This window comes from Coregonus clupeaformis, chromosome 8 (assembly GCF_020615455.1).
Source record: "Coregonus clupeaformis isolate EN_2021a chromosome 8, ASM2061545v1, whole genome shotgun sequence".
NCBI classification, from domain to species: Eukaryota; Metazoa; Chordata; class Actinopteri; order Salmoniformes; family Salmonidae; genus Coregonus; species Coregonus clupeaformis.
In genome coordinates this window covers 61,045,367-61,071,539 of record NC_059199.1, presented here as the reverse complement: position 1 = coordinate 61,071,539, position 26,173 = coordinate 61,045,367, and the positions used below count along the sequence as shown (strand labels likewise).

The window sequence follows — 26,173 nt, the reverse complement described above, 5'->3', positions numbered from 1 at the left end:
TGTGTGTGTGTTGCAGATGTTAGACGTGTGTGTGTGTGTGTGTAGCAGATGTTAGACTGTGTGTGTGTAGCAGATGTTAGACTGTGTGTGTGTAGCAGATGTTAGACTGTGTGTGTGTAGCAGATGTTAGACTGTGTGTGTGTAGCAGATGTTAGACTGTGTGTGTGTAGCAGATGTTAGACAGTGTGTGTGTGTGTAGCAGATGTTAGACTGTGTGTGTGTAGCAGATGTTAGACTGTGTGTGTAGCAGATGTTAGACTGTGTGTGTAGCAGATGTTAGACTGTGTGTGTGTAGCAGATGTTAGACAGTGTGTGTGTGTGTGTGTAGCAGATGTTAGACTGTGTGTGTGTAGCAGATGTTAGACTGTGTGTGTGTAGCAGATGTTAGACTGTGTGTGTGTGTGTAGCAGATGTTAGACTGTGTGTGTGTGTGTGTAGCAGATGTTAGACTGTGTGTGTGTAGCAGATGTTAGACTGTGTGTGTGTGTGTGTAGCAGATGTTAGACTGTGTGTGTGTAGCAGATGTTAGACAGTGTGTGTGTGTGTGTGTGTAGCAGATGTTAGACTGTGTGTGTGTAGCAGATGTTAGACTGTGTGTGTAGCAGATGTTAGACTGTGTGTGTGTGTGTGTGTAGCAGATGTTAGACTGTGTGTGTGTAGCAGATGTTAGACTGTGTGTGTGTAGCAGATGTTAGACTGTGTGTGTAGCAGATGTTAGACTGTGTGTGTGTAGCAGATGTTAGACTGTGTGTGTAGCAGATGTTAGACTGTGTGTGTGTAGCAGATGTTAGACTGTGTGTGTGTGTGTGTGTAGCAGATGTTAGACTGTGTGTGTGTGTAGCAGATGTTAGACTGTGTGTGTGTGTGTGTAGCAGATGTTAGACTGTGTGTGTGTGTGGTTATATAGCAGGTTTTGTTAGGACTCTTGCTGTGTTATTGAGGCAGTTGTGTTAAGTCCTGAAGCTACATGTATGCTGGTGTGTGTGTGTGTGTGTTCTTGTGCATGCAGATGTGTGTATTCTGACAACATTTCCCGTCTCTTGTCTACAGGTTACAGATGATATATGGGCGTTTTGATGAAGCGTTGAATTCTGGGAACATGGCGCTTAGCCCCAGTCACGGTGAGTCCCTCCTTCTCTTCTTCGCTTTTTCTCTCTGATGTTTGTCCCTTTTTGCACCATATGGGGCCTGACTGATCGTGTGTGTGTGGGGGGCTTCAGCTCTCTGGTGTCTGGTTGGACAAGATCCCTGCCTAGCAACACCAGAACTGCTGCTCTTATCTGGCAGTTGGGCTGTTGTCTGTAGTTTGGTTGTGGAGATGTAGTTTGGTTGTATAGGCAAGTTCTAAGCTAGTTAGTTTGGTTTTGACATTGTAGTTAGGTTGTGGAGATGTAGTTTGGTTGTATAGGCAAGTTCTAAGCTAGTTAGTTTGGTTTTGACATTGTAGTTAGGTTGTGGAGTTGTAGTTTGGTTGTGTAGGCAAGTTCTAAGCTAGTTAGTTTGGTTTTGACATTGTAGTTAGGTTGTGGAGTTGTAGTTTGGTTGTATAGGCAAGTTCTAAGCTAGTTAGTTTGGTTTTGACATTGTAGTTAGGTTGTGGAGTTGTAGTTTGGTTGTGTAGGCAAGTTCTAAGCTAGTTAGTTTGGTTTTGACATTGTAGTTAGGTTGTGGAGATGTAGTTTGGTTGTATAGGCAAGTTCTAAGCTAGTTAGTTTGGTTTTGACATTGTAGTTAGGTTGTGGAGTTGTAGTTTGGTTGTGTAGGCAAGTTCTAAGCTAGTTAGTTTGGTTTTGACATTGTAGTTAGGTTGTGGAGTTGTAGTTTGGTTATAAAGATGTGCAGTTGTAGTCTACCGTTTCTATTTTATTAGTTGTTTTGTAATCTGTCTGTTCCTTAGTCAGTCTCTACTGTCACACCCTGGCTCTGGGGACTCGATATGTTGAGCCAGGGTGTGTAGATTCTATGTGTTGGTGTTCTGGGTTGTAGATTCTAGTGGTTGAATTTCTATGTTGGCCAGAGTGGTTCTCAATCAGAGGCAACGAGTGTCAGCTGTTGCTGGTTGTCTCTGATTGGGAACCACATTTAGACAGGCTGTTTTCCCACAGTAGTTGTGGGATCTTGTTCCAGTGTGGTTTGTGTTAGTACCGTTGGACTTCACGTATCGTTTGTTGTTTTCGTGTGTACACTTAATAAAATAAGTATGTTTGCCTTCAACGCTGCGCCTTGGTCCTCTTCCTTCGACGATCGTGACATCTACACTGTCTGTTTATCCTGAGGGGATCACAGAGGGGGTTAGAGGTGGGGTGTGAGGGTACGGTTGCTATAATACCGTCTCCAGTTGCAGCATGGCCCGATTGGGTTTAACCCCTGGACGCCGAAGGGTTTCAGTTCAGATCCCTCCAGAGAGGCCAGTGAGCTTTGGGCCCCTGATCTACATACAGAGACACTGAAAGGTCAGACGTACCTCTCATTCTGTCCCATTCTGTGTGTGTATGGAGAAACTCTGTTTTCCCCCAAAGCTCCGACCTGAGGACAGAACACATTCTATCAGCCAAACACAGCACACACATTTAGCCAATCAGACCACAGAAAGCAGGAGGCAGCCAGAGTGCAAGCCACACACTCAAATCACAGAACACTAGAGAGAGAGAGCTGGATGATGATACTATACACTGTTACTATACACTGTTACTATACACTGTTACTATACACACTGTTACTATACACTGTTACTATACACACTGTTACTATACACTGTTACTATACACACTGTTACTATACACTGTTTCCTCTCTCTCTCTCTCTCTCTCTCTCTCTCCACCTCTCTCTCTCTCTCTCTCTACCTCTCTCTCTCTCTCTACCTCTCTCTCTCGCTCTCTCTCTCCCCCTCTTACTCTCTCTCTCGCTCTCTGTTTGTAGGTCAGGTGTGTGTGTAGGTAGGTCACTGGGTGTCCTTGGTGAGAGAGGTTTTTATTTAAGACTGTTAGACTGGCTTTGGGACTGAAACTCACATTTAGCGTGTGTCTGTGAGAGAGATAAGTGTCACTGGCTTCTCCCTCTGTCTCTCCCTGACCTGGAAATAGAATGGCTCAGTGTTTCATCTCCTTGTTTCCTCTCCTCATCTCCTTGTTTCCTCTCCTCATCTCCTTGTCTCCAAGTCCCACAGATTTCCATCGTATTGCGTCCATCTCCAAAACGAAGACAACCAAGGAGAATCATCCTTCATCATAGTACTGTATTTAAACATATAGTTATGGCATTTTACAGCAGTATTGCTATCAAGGCATGTCCAAGGCATGTCCGGCTACACTTTTCGGTATTTATTTATATATAGCCTTGTCAAATACTATGGCATATTGGCTTCGTAATGCTGTTCATATTTGTAAGTGTGTAGTGTGGAGCCAGACGGCTTGTATGAATTGGAGTGAAATGCTTTTGTTTCTAGCTCCAACAGTGCAGTAATATCTAGCTAAATGCTTGTGTTTCTAGCTCCAACAGTGCAGTAATATCTAGCTAAATGCTTGTGTTTCTAGCTCCAACAGTGCAGTAATATCTAGCTAAATGCTTGTGTTTCTAGCTCCAACAGTGCAGTAATACCTAGCTAAATGCTTGTGTTTCTAGCTCCAACAGTGCAGTAATATCTAGCTAAATGCTTGTGTTTCTAGCTCCAACAGTGCAGTAATATCTAGCTAAATGCTTGTGTTTCTAGTTCCAACAGTCCTGTAATATCTAGAAATAAAAACTACACATAATCCTGATAAATACAAAAAATATATAAATATCAGAACAAGCGATGTCCGAGACTGGAATATAAATATACATATAATGTTGTGTAAAGACCTTCTGGACAGTATATGGATAGAAAAGGTGTGTACTGCAGTAGTTATATAGGATGAGCCTTTACTAGAATACAGTATATACATATAAAGTGGGTGAAACAGTATGTAAACATTATTAAAGTGACCAGTGTTCAATGACTATGTACATAGAGCAGCAGTCTCTAAGGTGCAGGGTAGAGTACCGGGTGGTAGCCGGGTAGAGTACCGGGTGGTAGCCGGGTAGAGTACCGGGTGGTAGCCGGGTAGTAACAGTCTCTAAGGTGCAGGGTAGAGTGCCGGGTAGTAGCCGGCTAGTAACAGTCTCTAAGGTGCAGGGTAGAGTACCGGGTGGTAGCTGGGTAGAGTACCGGGTGGTAGCCGGCTAGTAACAGTCTCTAAGGTGCAGGGTAGAGTGCCGGGTAGTAACAGTCTCTAAGGTGCAGGGTAGAGTACCGGGTGGTAGCCGGGTAGAGTACCGGGTGGTAGCCGGCTAGTAACAGTCTCTAAGGTGCAGGGTAGAGTACCGGGTGGTAGCCGGCTAGTAACAGTCTCTAAGGTGCAGGGTAGAGTACCGGGTGGTAGCCGGGTAGAGTACCGGGTGGTAGCCGGCTAGTAACAGTCTCTAAGGTGCAGGGTAGAGTACCGGGTGGTAGCCGGCTAGTAACAGTCTCTAAGGTGCAGGGTAGAGTACCGGGTGGTAGCCGGCTAGTAACAGTCTCTAAGGTGCAGGGTAGAGTACCGGGTGGTAGCCGGCTAGTTACAGTCTCTAAGGTGCAGGGTAGAGTACCGGGTTGTAGCCGGCTAGTAACAGTCTCTAAGGTGCAGGGTAGAGTACCGGGTGGTAGCCGGCTAGTAACAGTGACTTAGTTCAGGGCAGGGAACTGGGCGTAGGCCGGCTAGTGGTAACTGTTTAACAGTCTGATGGCCTGGAGATAGAAGCTGTTTATCAGTCTCTCAGTCCCAGCTTTGATGCACCTGTACTGTCCCGGCCTTCTAGATGGTAGTGGGGTGAACAGGCTGTGGCTCGGGTGGCTGAGGTCCTTGATGATCTTCTTTGCCTTCCTGTGACACCGGGTGCTGTAGATGTCCTGGAGGGCAGGCAGTGTGCCCCTGGTGATGCGTTGGGCTGACCACACCACCCTCTGGAGAGCCCTGCGGTTGTGGATGGTGAATTGCCGTACCAGGCGGTGATACAGCCCGACAGGATGCTCTCAATGATGCATCTGTAGAAGTTTGTGAGGGTATTAAGGGCCAAGACAAATGTTTTCAGCCTCACAGTGGTGTTTGTGTGTGTGCACTATGGGTGCTTATGTTGATGTGACAGAGCTGTGAATAATTGTGATGTAGCCTACTGTAGCCTACTGACCTCACCTCCTCCTTTTTTTCACATTAAGGTTCACAAACACCAAACCGTTATTCCAGTTTCCCTCTGTCCAGAGCCCATTCTCTGAAGTATGCCCATCCCCTCACTCTAAAAGCATTAGATTGGTATAAGCATGGACTAGAGGGAGTTTTCACCAGCTACTGTAGCGTGGTCCTCTGTAGCTCAGCTGGTAGAGCACGGCGCTTGTAACGCCAAGGTAGTGGGTTCGATCCCCGGGACCACCCATACACAAAAATGTATGCACGCATGACTGTAAGTCGCTTTGGATAAAAGCGTCTGCTAAATGGCATTATTATTATTATTATTATTATTATTATTATTATTGAAGAGGCGCTGTTGCGCATTCTTCACCACATGGTCTGTGTGAAAGGACCATTTCAGGTCATCCGTTATGTGCACGCCGAGGAACTTGAAGCTTTTGACCCTCTCCACTGCGGCCCCGTCGATGTGGATGGGGGCGTGCTCTCTCTGCTGTCTCCTGTAAACCACGATCAGCTCCTTCGTTATGTTGATGGAGAGGTTATTTTCCTGGTACCACTCCGCCAAGGCTCTCACCTCCTCCCTGAAGGCTGTCTCATCGCTGTTGGTACACAGTGTTGTGGGCAGTCAGTGTGTTCTGTCTGTCTGTAGTCTAGTGATATAGCTGTCTGTCTTTGTTTTTGTTGTCTGTATTTCACAGATAAAGGCTAGTGCTGCCGCCCAGTTGACACACAAACACATTTGGCAGAACATTGTAAAAATGCCAGTGTTTTGTGTGTCTGTGGGATGGCTGTGTGCGCGCGCTTGCGTGCAGGCTTTTTTACATTGCTCCACCAAATGTGTTGCTGGGTGGCATTTTTTGGTCTGTGTGTGTGACTACTGTGTGAGGTTCTCAGAATGTGGATTATATTCGCTGCGTGGGAATAACTCTGGGATAATTCTCACATGGATTGGGGACTGTGTATGAGTGCCTCTGTGTGTTTTTGGTTTTTGTATCTGAAATGTGTTTTGGATTAGGGACTGGGGAGTGTGTGTTTTCGCAAATGTTAAAATGGGTTTATTCCTGCCTGAGCAGCCACTAGATAGGTGGGTTATAACTGAGCCTCAAAGTCAGTCAGTCTCTCTCTCTCTCTCTCTCTCTCTCTCTCTCTCTCTCTCTCTCTCTCTCTCTCTCTCTCTCTCTCTCTCTCTCTCTCTCTTTCTCTCTCCCTGTCTCTCTCTCTGTCTCTCTCTTCTTTCCTTCTGTCTATTTGACTCTGAAATGGAGGGAATCTCTTGCAGCCGTATCCACGGCAACACTCCTCAGTGCACAGTGGTGTTTGTGTGTGTGCACTATGGGTGCTTATGTTGATGTGACAGAGCTGTGAATAATTGTGATGTAGCCTACTGACCTCACCTCCTCCTTTTTTTCACATTAAGGTTCACAAACACCAAACCGTTATTCCAGTTTCCCTCTGTCCAGAGCCCATTCTCTGAAGTATGCCCATCCCCTCACTCTAAAAGCATTAGATTGGTATAAGCATGGACTAGAGGGAGTTTTCACCAGCTACTGTAGCGTGACTGTAATCCTACCTAGAGAGGGCAGAGAGTACTAATACTAGACCCTCCGAGCCGTGTGTGTGTGTGTAGGTGTGTAGGTGGGGTTAGTGATGGTTATGTATCACTGCTCTTCTCCCCAGAGGATATGGTCTCAACAGGTCGTCATGGCAACCTGGGCAGTCTGCTCACCATGAATGATCTCTCTTCCCTCGCTCGTTTTTTTTATCTCTCTCTCTCCGTCTACCCTTAAAATAAATCCCGCTATGCCCTCCGACGAACCATCAAACAGGCAAAGAGTCAATACAGGACTAAGATTGAATCGTACTACACCGGCTCTGACGCTCGTCGGATGTGGCGGTGCTTGAAAACTATTACAGACTACAAAGGGAAGCACAGCCGCGAGCTGCCCAGAGACACAAGCCTACCAGACGAGCTAAATCACTTCTATGCTCGCTTCGAGGCAAGCAACACTGAAGCATACATGAGAGCATCAGCTGTTCTGGATGACTATGTGATCACGCTCTCCGTAGCCGATGAGAGTAATACTTTTAAGCAGGTCAACATTCACAAGGCCGCAGGGCCAGACGGATTACCAGGACGTGTACTCCGAGCATGTGCTGACCAACTGGCAAGTGTCTTCACTGACATTTTCAACATGTCCCTGACTGAGTCTGTAATACCAACATGTTTCAAGCAGACCACCATAGACCCTGTGCCCAAGAACACTAAGATAACCTGCCTAAATGACTACCGACCCATAGCACTCACGTCTGTAGCCATGAAGTGCTTTGAAAGGCTGGTCATGGCTCACATCAACACCATTATCCCAGAAACCCTAGACCCACTCCAATTTGCATACCGCCCCAACAGATTCACAGATGATTAAATCTCTATTGCACTCCACACTGCCCTTTCCCACCTGGACAAGAGGGACACCTACGTGAGAATGCTAATCATTGACTACAGCTCAGCATTCAACACCATAGTGCCCTCAAAGTAATAATAATAATAATAATATGCCATTTAGCAGACGCTTTTATCCAAAGCGACTTACAGTCATGCGTGCACACATTTTTTTGTGCATTGGTGGTCCCGGGGATCGAACCCACTACCTTGGCGTTACAAGCGCCGTGCTCTACCAGCTGAGCTACAGAGGGACCACGGCTCAAAGCTCATCACTAAGGCAAGGACCCTGGGACTAAACACCTCCCTCTGCAACTGGATCCTGGACTTCCTGACGGGCTGCCTCCAGGTGGTAAGGGTAGGTAACAACACATCTGCCACGCTGATCCTCAACACGGGGGCCCCTCAGGGGTGCGTGCTCAGTCCCCCCTGTACTCCCTGTTCACCCATGACTGCATGGCCAGGCACGACTCCAACACCATCCATTAAGTTTGCAGACGACACAACCGTGGTAGACCTGATCACCGACAATGATTAGACAGCCCATAGGGAGGAGGTCAGAGACCTGGCCGTGTGGTGCCAGGATAACAACCTCTCCCTCAACATGATCAAGACAAAGGAGATGATTGTGGACTACAGGGGGAAAAAAGTGGACTGAGCACGCCTCCATTCTCATTGACGGGGCTGTAGTGCAACAGGTTGAGAGCTTCAAGTTCCTTGGTGTCCACATCACCAACAAACACACCAAGACAGTCATGAAAAGGGCACGACAAAGCCTATTCCCCCTCAGGAGACTAAAAAGATTTGGCATGGGTCCTCAGATCCTCAAAAAGTTATACAGCTGCACCATCGAGAGCATCCTGACTGGTTGCATCCCCGCCTGGTATGGCAACTGCTCGGCCTCTGACCGCAAGGCACTACAGAGGGTAGTGCGTACGGCCCAGTACATCACTGGGGCCAAGCTTCCTGCCATCCAGGACCTCTATACCAGGCGGTGTCAGAGGAAGGCCCTAAAAATGGTCAGACTCCAGCCACCCTAGTCATAGACTGTTCTCTCTGCTACCGCACGGCAAGTGGTACCGGAGCGCCAAGTCTAGGTCCAAAAGGCTTCTTAACAGCTTCTACCCCCCAAGCCATAAGACTCCTGAACAGCTAATCATGGCTACCCGGACTATTTGCAATGCCCCCCCACCACACCCCAACCCAACCCCCTCTTTTACGCTGCAAATAAAAATGTATTTTCTTTTCTTTCTCTCTCCCTCATTTTCCCACCCTCTCTATAGCTCCCTTTACCTCTCTCTGTCTCTGTCTCTCTCTTCTCTTCCCTCTCCCCCCCGCCAGAGACTCGCCCTCCCAAGGGGGCTGACTAGACAAAAGCTTGATATGCTAACAGTGACTATGTTTATGTATCACTGTTACAGCGCTGCTGTTAACTAATGATTAGCATCTGGCATAAACTTAATGACTCAATAAACACCAGTTGATATGTTGTTTTATAGAAAATAAAAATGGACTGTGCTCTAAATTCAATAACTAATTAATTGACTGTGTGCATTTACAAGGATACTTGGTTGGGATATTCTTTTCGTGGTTTGGTTTTGATTAGTGACATCTTGTCGTCTTTTTTGGCATTTAACTATGCAGTTAACCCGCTCCAGGGAAGTCTCAAGTTCCAGCAAGATACTGCAAGAATTTGCAGACTCACGGATACGGAACCTCAGAAATAAATGATCCGGTCACGGATCAGGAGCCACTCCCTATAGAAAGAGTTATAGAGTTGTTATAGGGGTGTCATAAGGGATTATAGAGTTGTTATAGGGGTGTCATAAGGGATTATAGAGTTGTTATAGGGGTGTCATAAGGGATTATAGAGTTGTTATAGGGGTGTCATAAGGGATTATAGAGTTGTTATAGGGGTGTCATAAAGGATTATAGAGTTGTTATAGGGGTGTCATAAGGGATTATAGAGTTGTTATAGGGGGTGTCATAAGGGATTATAGAGTTGTTATAGGGGTGTCATAAGGGATTATAGAGTTGTTATAGGGGTGTCATAAGGGATTATAGAGTTGTTATAGGGGTGTCATAAGGGATTATAGAGTTGTTATAGGGGTGTCATAAGGGATTATAGAGTTGTTATAGGGGTGTCATAAGGGATTATAGAGTTGTCATAGGGGTTTCATAAGGTATTATAGAGTTGTTATAGGGGTGTCATAAGGGATTATAGAGTTGTTATAGGGGTGTCATAAGGGATTATAGAGTTGTTATAGGGGTTTCATAAGGTATTATAGAGTTGTTATAGGGGTGTCATAAGGTATTATAGAGTTGTTATAGGGGTGTCATAAGGGATTATAGAGTTGTTATAGGGGTGTCATAAGGGATTATAGAGTTGTTATAGGGGTGTCATAAGGGATTATAGAGTTGTTATAGGGGTGTCATAAGGGATTATAGAGTTGTCATAGGGGTTTCATAAGGTATTATAGAGTTGTTATAGGGGTGTCATAAGGTATTATAGAGTTGTTATAGGGGTGTCATAAGGGATTATAGAGTTGTTATAGGGGTGTCATAAGGGATTATAGAGTTGTTATAGGGGTGTCATAAGGGATTATAGAGTTGTTATAGGGGTGTCATAAGGGATTATAGAGTTGTTATAGGGGTGTCATAAGGGATTATAGAGTTGTTATAGGGGGTGTCATAAGGGATTATAGAGTTGTTATAGGGGTGTCATAAGGGATTATAGAGTTGTTATAGGGGTGTCATAAGGGATTATAGAGTTGTTATAGGGGTGTCATAAGGGATTATAGAGTTGTTATAGGGGTGTCATAAGGGATTATAGAGTTGTTATAGGGGTGTCATAAGGGATTATAGAGTTGTTATAGGGGTGTCATAAGGGATTATAGAGTTATAGGGGTTTCATAAGGGATTTTAGTTGTTATAGGGGTGTCATAAGGGATTATAGAGTTGTCATAAGGGACTATAGAGTTGTCATAGGGGTTTCATAAGGGATTATATAGTTGTCATAGGGGTGTTTTAAGGGATTATAGAGTTGTTATAGGGGTGTCATAAGGGATTATAGAGTTGTCATAGGGGTGTCATAAGGGATTATAGAGTTGTTATAGGGGTGTCATAAGGGATTATAGAGTTGTTATAGGGGTGTCATAAGGGATTATAGAGTTGTCATAGGGGTTTCATAAGGGATTATAGAGTTGTTATAGGGGATTCTGCAGTTTCTCTCATTAACTCCCTAAAGTCGATGTCAACACGGAAATGTAATTAGCATAATAAAAATCCCCATAAACAGTTGTCCGTGTAAGATAAAGATATGGTGTTGTTTTTTTTTGCATTGGATGGGTCTCAATCCACCGCTTCCGCCTATGTCGCACTTCCACATCTGCGGTGACAGAGCTAGAGTGGTGTTTGTCAGACCATGAGACATCCCGAAAATCGGTCTTCTCACAAAATCGTCTGTAGTGTCCGACCGGCTTGGTCTATAAACTATTATGACCCCTCTATGGAAAGATGAGACTCTCACGAATACGTGAGGACGCCCACGGGCCTCACAAGACTCGTCTGAAGGTCCCCCGGTACCAGTTGAAAATAAATAAATGGAGGTATATATGAAGACTGTTTTTGTGCCACCAATTGTGCAAGTTCTCCCACTTAAAAAGATGAGGCCTAACCCTAACCCTAATTTTCATCATAGGTACACGTCAACTATGACAGACAAAATGGAAGAAAAAAAAATCCAGAAAATCACATTGTAGGATTTTTAATGAATTTATTTGCAAATTATGGTGGAAAATAAGTATTTGGTCAATAACAAAAGTTTCTCAATACTTTGTTATATACCCTTTGTTGGCAATGACGCAGGTCAAACGTTTTCTGTAAATCTTCACAAGGTTTTCACACACTGTTTCTGGTATTTTGGGCCATTCCTCCATGCAGATCTCATTTTACATTTACATTTTAGTCATTTTAGTGACTCGTGAGGGAGCTTGTTCCACCATTGGGGTGCCAGAGCAGCGAACAGTTTTGACTGGGCTGAGCGGGAACTATGCTTCCGCAGAGGAAGGGGAGCCAGCAGGCCAGAGGTGGATGAACGCAATGCCCTCGGTTTGGGTGTAGGGACTGATCAGAGCCCGAAGGTACAGAGGTGCCGTCCCCTCACTGCTCCATAGGCAAGCACCATGGTCTTGTAGCGGATGCGAGCTTCAACTGGAAGCCAGTGGAGTGTGCGGAGGAGGGGGGTGACGGAGAGAACTTGGGAAGGTTGAACACCAGACGGGCTGCGGCATTCTGGATGAGTTGTAGGGGTTTAATGGCACAGGCAGGGGAGGCCAGCCAACAGCGAGTTGCAGTAGTCCAGACGGGAGATGACAAGTGCCTGGATTAGGACCTGTGCCGCTTCCTGTGTAAGGCAGGGGTCGTACTCTCCGAATGTTGTAGAGCATGAACCTGCAGGAGCGGGTCACCGCCTTGATGTTGGCGGGAGAACGACAGGGTGTTGTCCAGGGTCACGCCTAGGCTCTTCGCGACTCTGGGAGGAGGACACAGTGGAGTTGTCAACCGTGATGGCGAGATCATGGAACGGGCAGTCCTTCCCCGGGAGGAAGAGCAGCTCCGTCTTGCCAGGGTTCAGCTTGAGGTGGTGATCCGTCATCCATACTGATATGTCTGCCAGACATGCAGAGATGCGATTCGCCACCTGGTTATCAGAAGGGGGAAAGGAGAAGATTAGTTGTGTATCGTCAGCGTAGCAATGATAGGAGAGGCCATGTGAGGATATGACAGAGCCAAGTGACTTGGTGTATAGGGAGAAAAGGAGAGGGCCTAGAACTGAGCCCTGGGGGACACCAGTGGTGAGAGCACGTGGTGCGGAGACAGCTTCGCCACGCCACTTGGTAGGAGCGACCGGTCAGGTAGGACGCAATCCAGGAGTGAGCCGCGCCGGAGATGCCCAGCTCGGAGAGGGTGGAGAGGAGGATCTGATGGTTCACAGTATCAAAGGCAGCAGACAGGTCTAGAAGGACAAGAGCAGAGGAGAGAGAGTTAGCTTTAGCAGTGCGGAGAGCCTCCGTGACACAGAGAAGAGCAGTCTCAGTTGAATGACCAGTCCTGAAACCTGACTGGTTTGGATCAAGAAGGTCATTCTGAGAGAGATAGCAAGAGAGTTGGCTAAAGACGGCACGCTCAATAGTTTTGGAAAGAAAAGAAAGAAGGGATACTGGTCTGTAGTTGTTGACATCAGTGGGATCGAGTGTTGGTTTCTTGAGAAGGGGAGCAACTCTCGCTCTCTTGAAGACGGAAGGGACATGGCCAGCGGTCAAGGATGAGTTGATCAGCGAGGTGAGGTAGGGGAGAAGGTCACCGGAGATGGTCTGGAGAAGAGAGGAGGGGATGGGGTCAAGCGGGCAGGTTGTTGGGCGGCCTGCAGTCACAAGTCGCAGGATTTTATCTGGAGAGAGAGGGGAGAAAAAGAAGTCAAAAGCATAGGGTAGGGCAGTGAGTAGGGACCAGCAGTGTCATTAGACTTAACAAACGAGGATCGAATGTCGTCAACCTTCTTTTTCAAAGTGGTTGACGAAGTCATCCACAGAGAGAGAGGAGGGGGGGCGGGGGGGAGGATTCAGGAGGGAGGAAAATGTGGCAAAGAGCTTCCTAGGGTTAGAGGCAGATGCTTGGAATTTAGAGTGGTAGAAAGTGGCCTTAGCAGCAGAAACAGATGAAGAAAATGTAGAGAGGAGGGAGTGAAAAGATGCCAGGTCGGCAGGGAGTTTAGTTTTCTTCCATTTCCGCTCCGCTGCCCGGAGCTCTGTTCTGTGAGCTCGCAATGAGTCATCAAGCCACGGAGTCATCAATGAGTCATCAACATCTCCTCTAGAGCAGTGATGTTTTGGGGCTGTCTCTGGGCAACACGGACTTTCAACTCCCTCCAAAGATTTTCTATGGGGTTGAGATCTGGAGACTGGCTAGGCCACTCCAGGACCTTGAAATGCTTCTTACGAAGCCACTCCTTCGTTGCCCGGGCGGTGTGTTTGGGATCATTGTCATGCTGAAAGACCCAGCCACGTTTCATCTTCAATGCCCTTGCTGATGGAAGGAGGTTTTCACTCAAAATCTCACGATACATGGCCCCATTCATTCTTTCCTTTACACGGATCAGTCGTCCTGGTCCCTTTGCAGAAAAACAGCCCCAAAGCATGATGTTTCCACCCCCATGCTTCACAGTAGGTATGGTGTTCTTTGGATGCAACTCAGCATTCTTTGTCCTCCAAACACGACGAGTTGAGTTTTTACCAAAAAGTTCTATTTTGGTTTCATCTGACCATATGACATTCTCCCAATCCTCTTCTGGATTATCCAAATGCACTCTAGCAAACTTCAGACGGGCCTGGACATGTAGGATTTGTGTCCCTGGCGGCGTAGTGTGTTACTGATGGTAGGCTTTGTTACTTTGGTCCCAGCTCTCTGCAGGTCATTCACTAGGTCCCCCCGTGTGGTTCTGGGATTTTTGCTCACTGTTCTTGTGATCATTTTGACCCCACGGGGTGAGATCTTGCGTGGAGCCCCAGATCGAGGGAGATTATCAGTGGTCTTGTATGTCTTCCATATCCTAATAATTGCTCTCACAGTTGATTTCTTCAAACCAAGCTGCTTACCTATTGCAGATTCAGTCTTCCCAGCCTGGTGCAGGTCTACAATTTTGTTTCTGGTGTCCTTTGACAGCTCTTTGGTCTTGGCCATAGCGGAGTTTGGAGTGTGACTGTTTGAGGTTGTGGACAGGTGTCTTTTTATACTGATAACAAGTTCAAACAGGTGCCATTAATACAGGTAACGAGTGGAGGACAGAGAAGCCTCTTAAAGAAGTTACAGGTCTGTGAGAGCCAGAAATCTTGCTTGTTTGTAGGTGACCAAATACTTATTTTCCACCACAATTTGCAAATAAATTCATAAAAAATCCTACAATGTGATTTTCTGGATTATTTTTCTCAATTTGTCTGTCATAGTTGACGTGTACCTATGATGAAAATTACAGGCCTCTCATCTTTTTAAGTGGGAGAACTTGCACAATTGGTGGCTGACTAAATACTTTTTTCCCCCACTGTACATTCTGATCTTTCTTATATCAGATATAGGAGAGACATTTCAGAACAAACGTCCTTTTTATATTTTTTGGGGACTATCTGTTGTTCCACGTAGTGAATCTGTTATTCGATGCGTTTGTATGGTCTAATTGCAGAAACAAGGCCCAATTTTATTTTTTCGTCAAATACATTTTAAAAATATTTTTCTGATACTTCAAGGGGTCTTAAAATTCCAAATCAAATAGCTAAATGATCCTTGGTATGACCTTCTTAAAACAATTCCATATAGCTTACTAGAACCCCCCAGTCCCTCACCCGGCTTAGACTCTGACTGGTTAACAGTGTTAGGTCACTGAACCCTGACCCCAACACCCTACCACACTCCGACCTGAGATGGAACTGCGTTTGAAGGGGTGTGTTTGGTGTGTGTATGTGTTTTGTAAAGAGCAGGTCTCAGCTGGAGGGGTGTGGTCCCTCCTCCCCTCTGCCCTCCTCTCCCCCTGATCTGTCCATCTCTACCACATCCACTGCCATCTCAGCCTTTTGTTCTCTGTGTGTGGAAGTCTTAGTTCTATGGATATCAGAATATGTGAAATATGATTAGACACTTACTTTGTAGAGTGTGTGTGTGTGTTAAATTGTCAGTGCCTCCCTGGGTGAGGGTGTGTATATCGATGGTAATGAGCTTAGGTCAGCTGTGTGACACTCTGGCTCCAGGGACTCTGATTTATGGAGCCAGGGTTGTTCATTTTCATTTGGGTGTATTTCTATGTTGGGATTTCTAGTTGTGCATTTCTATGTTGTGGTGGTTCTTGATTATTCATGTGACTCCCAATCGGAGGTAACGAGTGACAGCTGTCGGCTCGTTATCTCTGATTGGGAGCCATATTTAAACTGTTGTGGTTTCACTGTGTGTTTGTGGGTTTTTGTTCCGTGTTCAGTCGTGTACTGTTGGACTTCACGTTTCGTCAGTGTTTATTGTTTTGGTTAGTGTACTTTATCTTAATAAAGTCATGTTCACTCAACGCGCTGCGCTTTGGTCTACTCATTCGTCAGACGACCGTGACAGAAAAACCCACCATAGAAGGACCAAGCAGCGTGTCCAGGAGCAAGACAGCTGGACATGGGAGGAAGCGCCTGGTAAGGAGATCGAGAGGCTGGCGATGGCCCAGGTGGGCAAATCGTGGTCCTGGGAGGACATGCTCGGGGGCAAGGGACCTTGGGGGAAGATCAAGGCCCTGGCGAGAGAGGAGCAACGGCGTCAGCAGGGCCATCATCGTTGGAAGGACGAGAGGCAACCCCAAAAAATTTTTTGGGGGGGGCACATGGCTTGGGCGGCTGGGCAGCAGGAGGCTGCCACAGGGAGACGTGGAGAGAAGGCTATCGGATTACGGGAGCCATTGGCGAGTAGAGGAAGGGAAGTTGTTGCGGCACGGCGTGAGAGACTGATGTGTGTTACCAGTCCGGTCCGGCCCGTTCCTGATCCCCAGTTAAAGCCAGTGGTGTGTGTTCCCAGTACGGACCGGCCTGTTCCTACTCCACGCATCAAGCCCACGGTGTGCGTCGCCAGCCCAGCCCGGCCTGTTCCTGCTCCACGCACAGAACCTACGGTGTGCGTCGCCAGCCCAGCCCGGCCTGTTCCTGCTCCACGCACCAAGGATACGGTGTGCGTCGACAGCCCTGCCCGGCCTGTTCCTGCTCCACGCACCAAGGATACGGTGTGCGTCGACAGCCCTGCCCGGCCTGTTCCTGCTCCACGCACCAAGCCCACGGTGTGCGTCGCCAGCCCAGCCCGGCATGTTCCTGCTTCACGCACAGAACCTACGGTGTGCGTCGCCAGCCCAGCCCGGCCTGTTCCTGCTCCACGCACAGAACCTACGGTGTGCGTCGCCAGCCCAGCCCGGCCTGTTCCTGCTCCACGCACAGAGGATACGGTGTGCGTCGACAGCCCTGCCCGGCCTGTTCCTGCTCCACGCACCAAGGATACGGTGTGCGTCGACAGCCCTGCCCGGCCTGTTCCGGCTCCACGCACCAGGGATATGGTGCGCTTCGCCAGCCCGGCCCGGCCTGTTCCGGCACCACGCATCAGGCCTACGGTGCGTCCCCAGGGCCCAGCATGCCCTGTTCCTTCTCCCCGCACTAGCCCTGAGATGCGTGTCCTCAGCCCGGTACCTCCAGTTCCGGCACCACGCACCAGGCCTACGGTGCGCCTCAGACGGCCAGAATCTGCCGTCTGCCCAACGGGGCCTGAACTGCCCGTCTGCCCAACGGCGCCTGAACTGCCCGTCTGCCCAACGGTGCCTGAACTGCCCGTCTGCCCAACGGCGCTTGAACTACCCGTCTGCCCTACGGCGCTAAAGCCGCCCGTCTGTACTGAGCCTGCAAAGCCGCCCGTCAGCTATGAGCAGCCAGATCCGTCAGCCAGCCATGAGCAGCCAGAGCCTTCCGCCAGCCATGAGCAGCCAGATCCGTCAGCCAGCCATGAGCAGCCAGATCCGTCAGCCAGCCATGAGCAGCCAGATCCGTCAGCCGGCCATGAGCCGTCCAGCCAGGATCCGCCAGAGCTGTCCAGCCAGGATCCGCCAGAGCCGTCCAGCCAGGATCCGCCAGAGCCGTCCAGCCAGGATCCGCCAGAGCCGTCCAGCCAGGATCCGCCAGAGCCGTCCAGCCAGGATCCGCCAGAGCCGTCAGCCAGGATCCGCCAGAGCCGTCCAGCCAGGATCCGCCAGAGCCGTCCAGCCAGGATCCGCCAGAGCCGTCCAGCCAGGATCTGCCAGAGCCGTCCAGCCAGGATCTGCCAGAGCCAGCCAGCCAGGATCTGCCAGAGCCAGCCAGCCAGGATCCGCCATTTAGTCCGGTACTGCCCCTTAGCCCTGCGCTGTCCCTTATCCTGGTGCTGCCCCTTATCCTGGTGCTGCCCCTTATCCTGGTGCTGCCCCTTAGTCCGGTGCTGCCCCTTAGTCTGGTGCTGCCCCTTAGTCTGGTGCTGCCCCTTAGTCTGGTGCTGCCCCTTCTCCTGGTGCTGCCCCTTCTCCTGGTGCTGTCCCTTAGTCCGGTGTTGCCCCTTAGTCCGGTGCTGCCTCTTAGTCCGGTGCTGCCCCTTAATCCAGTGGGGTTATATTGGAGGGTGGTCATTTGGAGGAGGCTACGTAAGCGGGTAGTGACTATGGTGGGGTGGGGACCACGACCAGTGCCAGAGCCGCCACCATGGACAGAGACGCCCACCCAGACCCTCCCCTAGACTGTATGCTGGTGCGCCCGGAGTTCGCACCTTTAGGGGGGGGTACTGTGACACTCTGGCTCCAGGGACTCTGATTTATGGAGCCAGGGTTGTTCATTTTCATTTGGGTGTATTTCTATGTTGGGATTTCTAGTTGTGCATTTCTATGTTGTGGTGGTTCTTGATTATTCATGTGACTCCCAATCGGAGGTAACGAGTGACAGCTGTCGGCTCGTTATCTCTGATTGGGAGCCATATTTAAACTGTTGTGGTTTCACTGTGTGTTTGTGGGTTTTTGTTCCGTGTTCAGTCGTGTACTGTTGGACTTCACGTTTCGTCAGTGTTTATTGTTTTGGTTAGTGTACTTTATCTTAATAAAGTCATGTTCACTCAACGCGCTGCGCTTTGGTCTACTCATTCGTCAGACGACCGTGACAAGCTGCTGTGAGGGAGGCTAGAGAAACCATGTTAATATTCCAGGGGCTTCACACACACCCTTCATTCGCACTGACTGCTACAGCAGGATGTCGTCGCTGCGCTGATTGGCTGCTTGGCCGCAGAGGGAAGGATGGGAGAAGAGGGATTGAGCGAGGGAGGGGGGGGAGTGAGTGAGGGAGGGAGGGGGAGAGAGAGAGAGACAGAGAGAGAAATGCCTGCAGTGAAATGGGTGGAGGGTTTTTCGGATGGCTTTAAGGTGTGTGTGTGTGTAACACCATTTTGAGGGGTGTGTGTGTTGGGGTACGGGTCTGAGAAGAGGGTGGCGCCCCAAAACCACGCCCTCCTGGTGGCATGCGGCGCCTCATCTGCAAACGCATCTGTGACTGTGAGTGCAGGGCTGGGCCCGCTGTGTTTGTTTCAGCAAGAGTATACATTAGTGCTGGGTTGGTTGTGTTTGTTGGTGTTTGGGTTGGTTGTGTTTGTTGGTGTTTGGGTTGGTTGTGTTTGTTGGTGATTGGGTTGGTTGTGTTTGTTGGTGTGTGGGTTGGTTGGTTGATTTGTGTTTTAGTGTGTTGGTTGTGTTTTGTTGGTGTGTGGGTTGGTTGGTTGTGTGTTGTTGGTGTGTGTGGGTTGGTTGGTTGTGTTTTGTTGATGTGTGGGTTGGTTGGTTGGTTGTGTTTTGTTGATGTGTGGGTTGGTTGGTTGGTTGTGTTTTGTTGGTTGGTTGTGGTTGGTTGGTTGTGTTTTGTTGGTGGGTTGGTTGGTTGTGTTTTGTTGGTGTGTGGGTTGGTTGGTTGGTTGTGTTTTGTTTTGTTGGTGTCTGGGTTGGTTGGTTGTGTTTTGTTGGTTGGTTGTTTTTTGGTGTGTGGGTTGGTTGGTTGTGTTTTGGTGTGTGTGTGGGTTGGTTGGTTGTGTTTTGATGTGTGGGTTGGTTGGTTGTGTTTTGATGTTGGTGTGGGGGTTGGGTGGTTGTGTTTTGATGTGTGGGTTGCTTGTATTTGTTGGTGTGTGGGTTGGTTGGTTGTGTTTGTTGGTGTTTGGATTGGTTGGTTGATTGTGTTTTGGTGTGTGGGTTGCTTGTGTTTTTGGTGTTTGGATTGGTTGGTTGGTTGTGTTTGTTGTTGTGTGGGTTGGTTGTGTTTTGTTGGTGTGTGTGGGTTGGTTGGTTGGTTGTGTTTTGTTGGTGTGTGGGTTGGTTGGTTGTGTTTTGTTGGTGTCTGGGCTGGTTGTGTTTTGGTGTGTGGGTTGGTTGGTTGTGTTTTGGTGTGTGGGTTGGTTGGTTGTGTTTAGGTGTGTGGGTTGGTTGGTTGTGTTTTGGTGTGTGGGTTGGTTGGTTGTGTTTTGGTGTGTGGGTTGGTTGGTTGTGTTTTGGTGTGTGGGTTGGTTGGTTGTGTTTTGGTGTGTGGGTTGGTTGGTTGTGTTTTGATGTTGGTGTGGGGGTTGGTTGGTTGTGTTTTGGTGTTAGTGTGGGGGTTGGTTGGTTGTGTTTTGGTGTGTGGGTTGGTTGTGTTTTGATGTGTGGGTTGATTGGTTGTGTTTTGATGTTGGTGTGGGGGTTGTGTTTTGGTGTTAGTGTGGGGGTTGGTTGGTTGTGTTTTGGTGTGGGGGTTGGTTGTGTTTTGGTGTGGGGGCTGGTTGGTTGTGTTTTGGTGTGGGGGCTGGTTGGTTGTGTTTTGATGTTGGTGTGGGGGTTGGTTGGTTGTGTTTTGGTGTTAGTGTGGGGCTTGGTTGGTTGTGTTTTGGTGTGGGGGTTGGTTTTGGTGTGGGGGCTGGTTGGTTGTGTTTTGGTGTGGGGGCTGGTTGGTTGTGTTTTGATGTGTGGGGGCTGGTTGGTTGTGTTTTGATGTGTGGGTTGGTTGTGGCAGTGGTCATGTTAACGCAGGATTCTGCATTTTTCATGCAGAAAATAAAATATAAAACACAGAAGATATATCTTGCTACGTGTTATAAAATATCTAAAATGCTTCTTATTGTAAATTATGCTCTGCTTCAGTCAGGATTCGCTCCAAATCATGTAGAAGGACTAATTTCGTGCTTCATTTACACTTCTCCACTCTGAAGAAATATCTTTACTCTCATCGTTTGATCACCAGACAGTTCTGACTGATGTGTAGGCAACTTTTTTCTCCGGGACTTTTTCCAATGTCGTTTTTCTCTCCGGTAGGAAGTTAAAATGCAAGATTAACTACAAGCAAAACATTCGAATGATAAACATTAGAAATATAATGGCTATGCATCGTTTTTGCAAAAAAAATACCTTGCTTTTTCGTTGTAAGCTCATTTACTTGGCTGCTAGCCAAATAGTTGCACTTCTGTTGTTACCTGATGTGAACGATTTTCTGCCGAATGTGTCTCACTAATGTATTTTGTGACAAGGAAAACTATAGTTGCATGCCCCTGATTACTCTATTGAAGCAACAAAAAAAAAACACTAACTTTCAATATGAAACGCAGGTGAAATGGTTCAAACGCATATTTTTTCATGGTCTGCATTTTGAAAATGTGTGGGTTGTGTTTGTTGGTGTGTGTGCATAATCTGGATGTAGGCTGTTGTGTGTATATGTGGCCGTTGTTGGCATTGTGTATGTGAGTCTGACGTTTGTGTGTGTCGGATTGTAGGGTGATGGCTTTGGCGCATTTCTCAGTGCTGCGCGGTGGTTGTCAAAGCAACGGAGTGTGTCTGGGTTCCTCGCGGCGCGGCTGGTGATTTGTGTGTGTGTTTCTAAACTGTTCCACGCAGAGCTGCATGCTATAGGCAAAACATAGAGGCCTAGTTAATTGGTGCTGTTGGAATCATGGAAATATTATGATTGTTCTAATTCTATAGTTGGAATATAGTGGGCAGCACCTTAAATGCATTGTTTGACATGACAACAATTGAATAAACCAAGGAGGAATTATTGACAGGGTAGGAACCGATGTGTTGGTCAGTGTTTCTAGGTGACCCTAATTTAGATGTTTCATTACATGTTTTCTTACCTCATGTACAGTACCAGTCAAAAGTTTGGACACACTTACTCATTCAAGGGTTTTTCTTTAATTTGACTATTTTCTACATGTAGAATAATAGTGAAGACATCAAAACTATGAAATAACACATTTTATATTTGAGATTCTTCAAATAGCCACCCTTTGCCTTGATGACAGCTTTGCACACTCTTGGCATTCTCTCAACAAGCTTCATGAGGTAGTCACCTGGAATGCATTTCAATTAACAGGTGTGCCTTGTTAAAAGTTAATTTGTGGAATTTCTTTCCTTAATGCGTTTGAGCCAATTAGTTGTGTTGTGACAAGGTAGGGGTGGTAAACAGAAGATAGCCCTATTTGGTAAAAGACCATGTCCAGATTATGGCAAGAACAGCTCAAATAAGCAAAGAGAAACGACAGTCCATCGTTACTTTAAGACATGAAGGTCAGTCAATACGGAAAATGTCAAGAACTTTTAAAAGTTTCTTCAAGTGCAGTCGCAAAAACCATCAAGCGCTATGATGAAACTGGCTCTCATGAGGACCGCCACAGGAATGTAAGACCCAGAGTTACCTCTGCTGCAGAGGATAAATTCATTAGAGTTACCAGCCTCAGAAATTGCAGCTGAAATAAATGAGTTCAAGTAAAAGACACATCTCAACATCAACTGTTCAGAGGAGACTGTGTGAATCAGGCCTTCATGGTTGAATTGATGCAAAGAAACCACTACTAAAGGACACCAATAAGAAGAAGAGAACTGCTTGGGCCAAGAAATACAAGCAATGGACATTAGACCGGTGGAAATGTGTCCTTTGGTCTGAAGTCCAAATTTGAGATTTTTGGTTCCAACCGCCGTGTCTTTGTGACGCGGTGTGGGTGAACGGATGATCTCCACGTGTATTTCCCACCGTAAAGCATGGAGGTGGTGTTATGGTGTGGGGGTGCTTTGCTGGTGACACTGTCTGTGATTTACTTAGAATTCAAGGCACACGTAACCAGCATGGCTACCACAGCATTCTGCAGCGATACGCCATCCCATCTGGTTTGGGCTTAGTGGGACTATCATTTGTTTTTCAACAGGACAATGACCCAACACACCTCCAGGCTGTGTAAGGGCTATTTTACCAAGAAGGAGAGTGATGGAGTGCTGCATCAGATGACCTGGCCTTCACAATCCCCCAACCTCAACCCAATTGAGATGGTTTGGGATGAGTCAGACCGCAGAGTGAAGGAACAGCAGCCAACAAGTGCTCAGCATATGTGGGAACTCCTTCAAGACTGTTGGAAAGCATTCCTCATCGCTGGTTGAGAGAATGCCAAGAGTGTGCAAAGCTGTCATCAAGGCAAAGGGTGGTTATTTGAAGAATCTCAAATATTAAATATATTTTGATTTGTTTAACACTTTTTTGGTTACTACATGATTCCATATGTGTTATTTCATAGTTATTCTACAATGTAGAAAATAAATAAAAACCCTTGAATGAGTAGGTGTGTCCAAACTTTTGACTGGTAGTGTAGATAGCTAACATATTCATGCTTCGCCTATCACTCTGATTTTAAGATACCGTTGTACCAACAACATACTGATCTAGGCTGTATTAGCTAGCTACGTTTGCGCTGACTCTTAGTACATTTAGCAAGCTAGATAGCCCGCTAACTAGCTATTAGCATTACACTGTGTGCACAATTATTACGCAATTCAGTGTTTTGACCATATCATCATTATTATGCATATTTCCCAACTCCAAGCTGTATAAACGGGAATGCTTATTGAATTTAAGCATAATATAATAATAATAATATGCCATTTAGCAGACGCTTTTATCCAAAGCGACTTACAGTCATGTGTGCATACAGGTGATGTGTAATGAGGGAGGGTGTGGCGTAAGGAGATCAACACCCTATATCAAGGTGTGTATAATTATTAGGCAGCTGCTTTTCCTCAGGCAAAATGGGCCAAAAAAGAGATTTAACTGACTCTGAAAAGTCAAAAATTGTAAAAAATATATCAGGGATGCAGCACTCTTGAAATTGCTAAGATATTGGGGCGTGATCACAGAACCATCAAACATTTTGTTGCAAATAGTCAACAGGGTCGCAAGAACCGTGTTGAGAAAAAAAGACTCAAATTAACTTCCAAAGATTTTAGAAGAATCAAACGTGAAGCTACCAGGAACCCATTATCTTCCAGTGCTGTCATATTCCAGAACTGCAACCTACCTGGAGTGCCCAGAAGTACAAGGTGTTCAGTGCTCAGAGACATGGCCAAGGTAAGGAAGGCTGAAACCCGACCACCACTGAACAAGACATAAGTTGAAACGTCAAGACTGGGCCAAGAAATATCTGAAGACATATTTTTCAAAGGTTTTATGGACTGATGAGATGAGTGACTCTTGACGGACCAGATGGATGGGCCCGTGGCTGGATCAGTAACGGGCACGGAGCTCCACTTCGACTCAGACGCCAGCAAGGTGGAGGTGGGGTACTGGTATGGGCTGGTATTATTAAAGATGATCTAGTTGGACCTTTTCGGGTTGACGATGGACTCAAACTCAACTCCCAAACCTACTGCCAGTTTCTTCAAGCAGTGGTACAGGAAAAAGTCTGCATCTTTCAAGAAGACCATGATTTTTATGCAGGACAATGCTCTATCGCATGCATCGAAGTACTCCACTGCGTGGCTAGCCAGTAAAGGCCTTAAAGATGAAAGAATAATGACATGGCCCCCTTCCTCACCTGACCTAAACCCTATTGAGAACTTGTGGTCCCTTCATAAACGGTCGATTTACGGTGAAGGAGGCTGTGGTTGCTGCTGCACAAAAAGTAGATTGTCAACAGATCAAGAAACTGACAGACTCCATGGATGGAAGGCTTAGGACTGTTATTGAAAAGAAGGGTGGCTATATTGGTCACTGATTTTTTTGTTGTTGAAATGTTAGAAATGTTTATTTGTAAATGTTGAGTTGTTTGTTTATTATTTTCACTTTAACAGATGAAAATAAACAAGTGAGATGGGGAACTTTTCGTTTTTCATTTAGTTGCATAATAATTCTGCACACTAATAGTTGCCCAATAATTGTGCACACACAGATATTCTCCAAAGAAAGCCAAAACCTCACTTTTACTTTCTTCAATATTCAGGTTTGAGGTTTATTAACATTTTGAATTGACCGAGAGCACTGTAGTTGTTCAATAATTACAATGAATCCTCAAACATACAACTTGCCTGATAACTGTGCACACAGTGTAGTGGCTAACAATATTTATTTTATATTTTATTTAACCTTTATTTAACTAGTCTAGTCAGTTAAGGACGAGTTCTTATTTACAATGACGGCCTACCAAAAGGCAAAAGGCCTCCTGAGGGGACAGGGGCTGGTATAAAAGAATATTGGACAAAACACACCTAAGATGACAACACAGCTAGGTAGCAACACAACATGACAACAACATGGTAGCAACACAACATGGTAGCAACACAACATGACAACAACATGGTAGCAACACAACATGGTAGCAACACAACATGACAACAACATGGTAGCAACACAACATGGTAGCAACACAACATGGTAGCAACACAACATGGTAGCAACACAACATGGTAGCAACACAACATGGTAGCAACACAACATGACAACAACATGGAGCAACACAACATGGTAGCAACACAACATGGTAGCATCACAACATGGTAGCAACACAACATGACAACAACATGGAGCAACACAACATGGTAGCATCACAACATGGTAGCAACACAACATGACAACAACATGGAGCAACACAACATGGTAGCAACACAACATGGTAGCAACACAACATGACAACAACATGGAGCAACACAACATGGTAGCAACACAACATGACAACACAGCATCACAACATGGTAGCAACACAACATGACAACAACATGGAGCAACACAACATGGTAGCATCACAACATGGTAGCAACACAACATGACAACAACATGGAGCAACACAACATGGTAGCAACACAACATGGTAGCAACACAACATGACAACAACATGGAGCAACACAACATGGTAGCAACACAACATGGTAGCAACACAACATGACAACAACATGGAGCAACACAACATGGTAGCAACACAACATGGAGCAACACAACATGGTAGCAACACAACATGACAACACAGCATCACAACACAGCATCGTAGCAACACATGACAACACAACATGGTAGCAGCATAACATGGTACAAACATGATTGGGCACAGACAACAGCACAAAGGGCAAGAAGGTAGAGACAACAATACATCACGCGAAGCAGCCACAACTGTCAGTAAGAGTGTCCATGATTCTTTGAATTTTAGCCACAACTTGCTAAGAAAATACAAACTATCAGACAGTAAGATACAAACTAGTAGTGTAACTATAGAACGATTGTGGAAAGCAGAATGTCACCAACATCTTGTTGCATCTATCTGACCATGCAGACTGCAGAGGGAACAGCAAAAAAAGTGCTTGTTACTCCGTGATCGAGCAACTGCGCTCTCTTTGAGTGACGGGGGGGCGGGGCTTGGTGTGGGGAGCAGCAAGTAGCAAACTGAGTAAACTATCAAAACTGACATTACACGCGCCAGAGTTGCGTATCACATTTAACAAAACAAACAGTGAAATGCCGTTGTAGAAGGTAAAGTAAAAACCCAAAACGGTCCGTGCATCCGATACCGGTATATAGTAAAAGACAGTATACCACCCTCCCCTAATTCATTAGTGATTGTTGTGTAGCCGGGTGTGTGTGTGTCCCAGAGAGAGAGGATTACCTGCGTTAGCTGCTTACCCTGCAGCCAGCGGCCTCTGTGTTTCTGTTACTAT

General features: G+C 46.7%; 1 protein-coding gene across 34 annotated transcripts in view; it reads left to right on the top strand.

The window, feature by feature from the left end:
* LOC121572264 (CLIP-associating protein 2) overlaps positions 1–26,173 on the top strand; it is a 98,132-nt gene that overhangs the window by 31,405 nt on the left and 40,554 nt on the right. For all 34 annotated transcript variants that reach the window (XM_041884246.2, XM_041884243.2, XM_041884260.2 and 31 more), the window contains one exon: positions 1,051–1,121. In XM_041884246.2, coding sequence (XP_041740180.1) covers positions 1,051–1,121 — 71 coding nt within the window. The remainder of the gene's footprint in view (positions 1–1,050; positions 1,122–26,173) is intronic.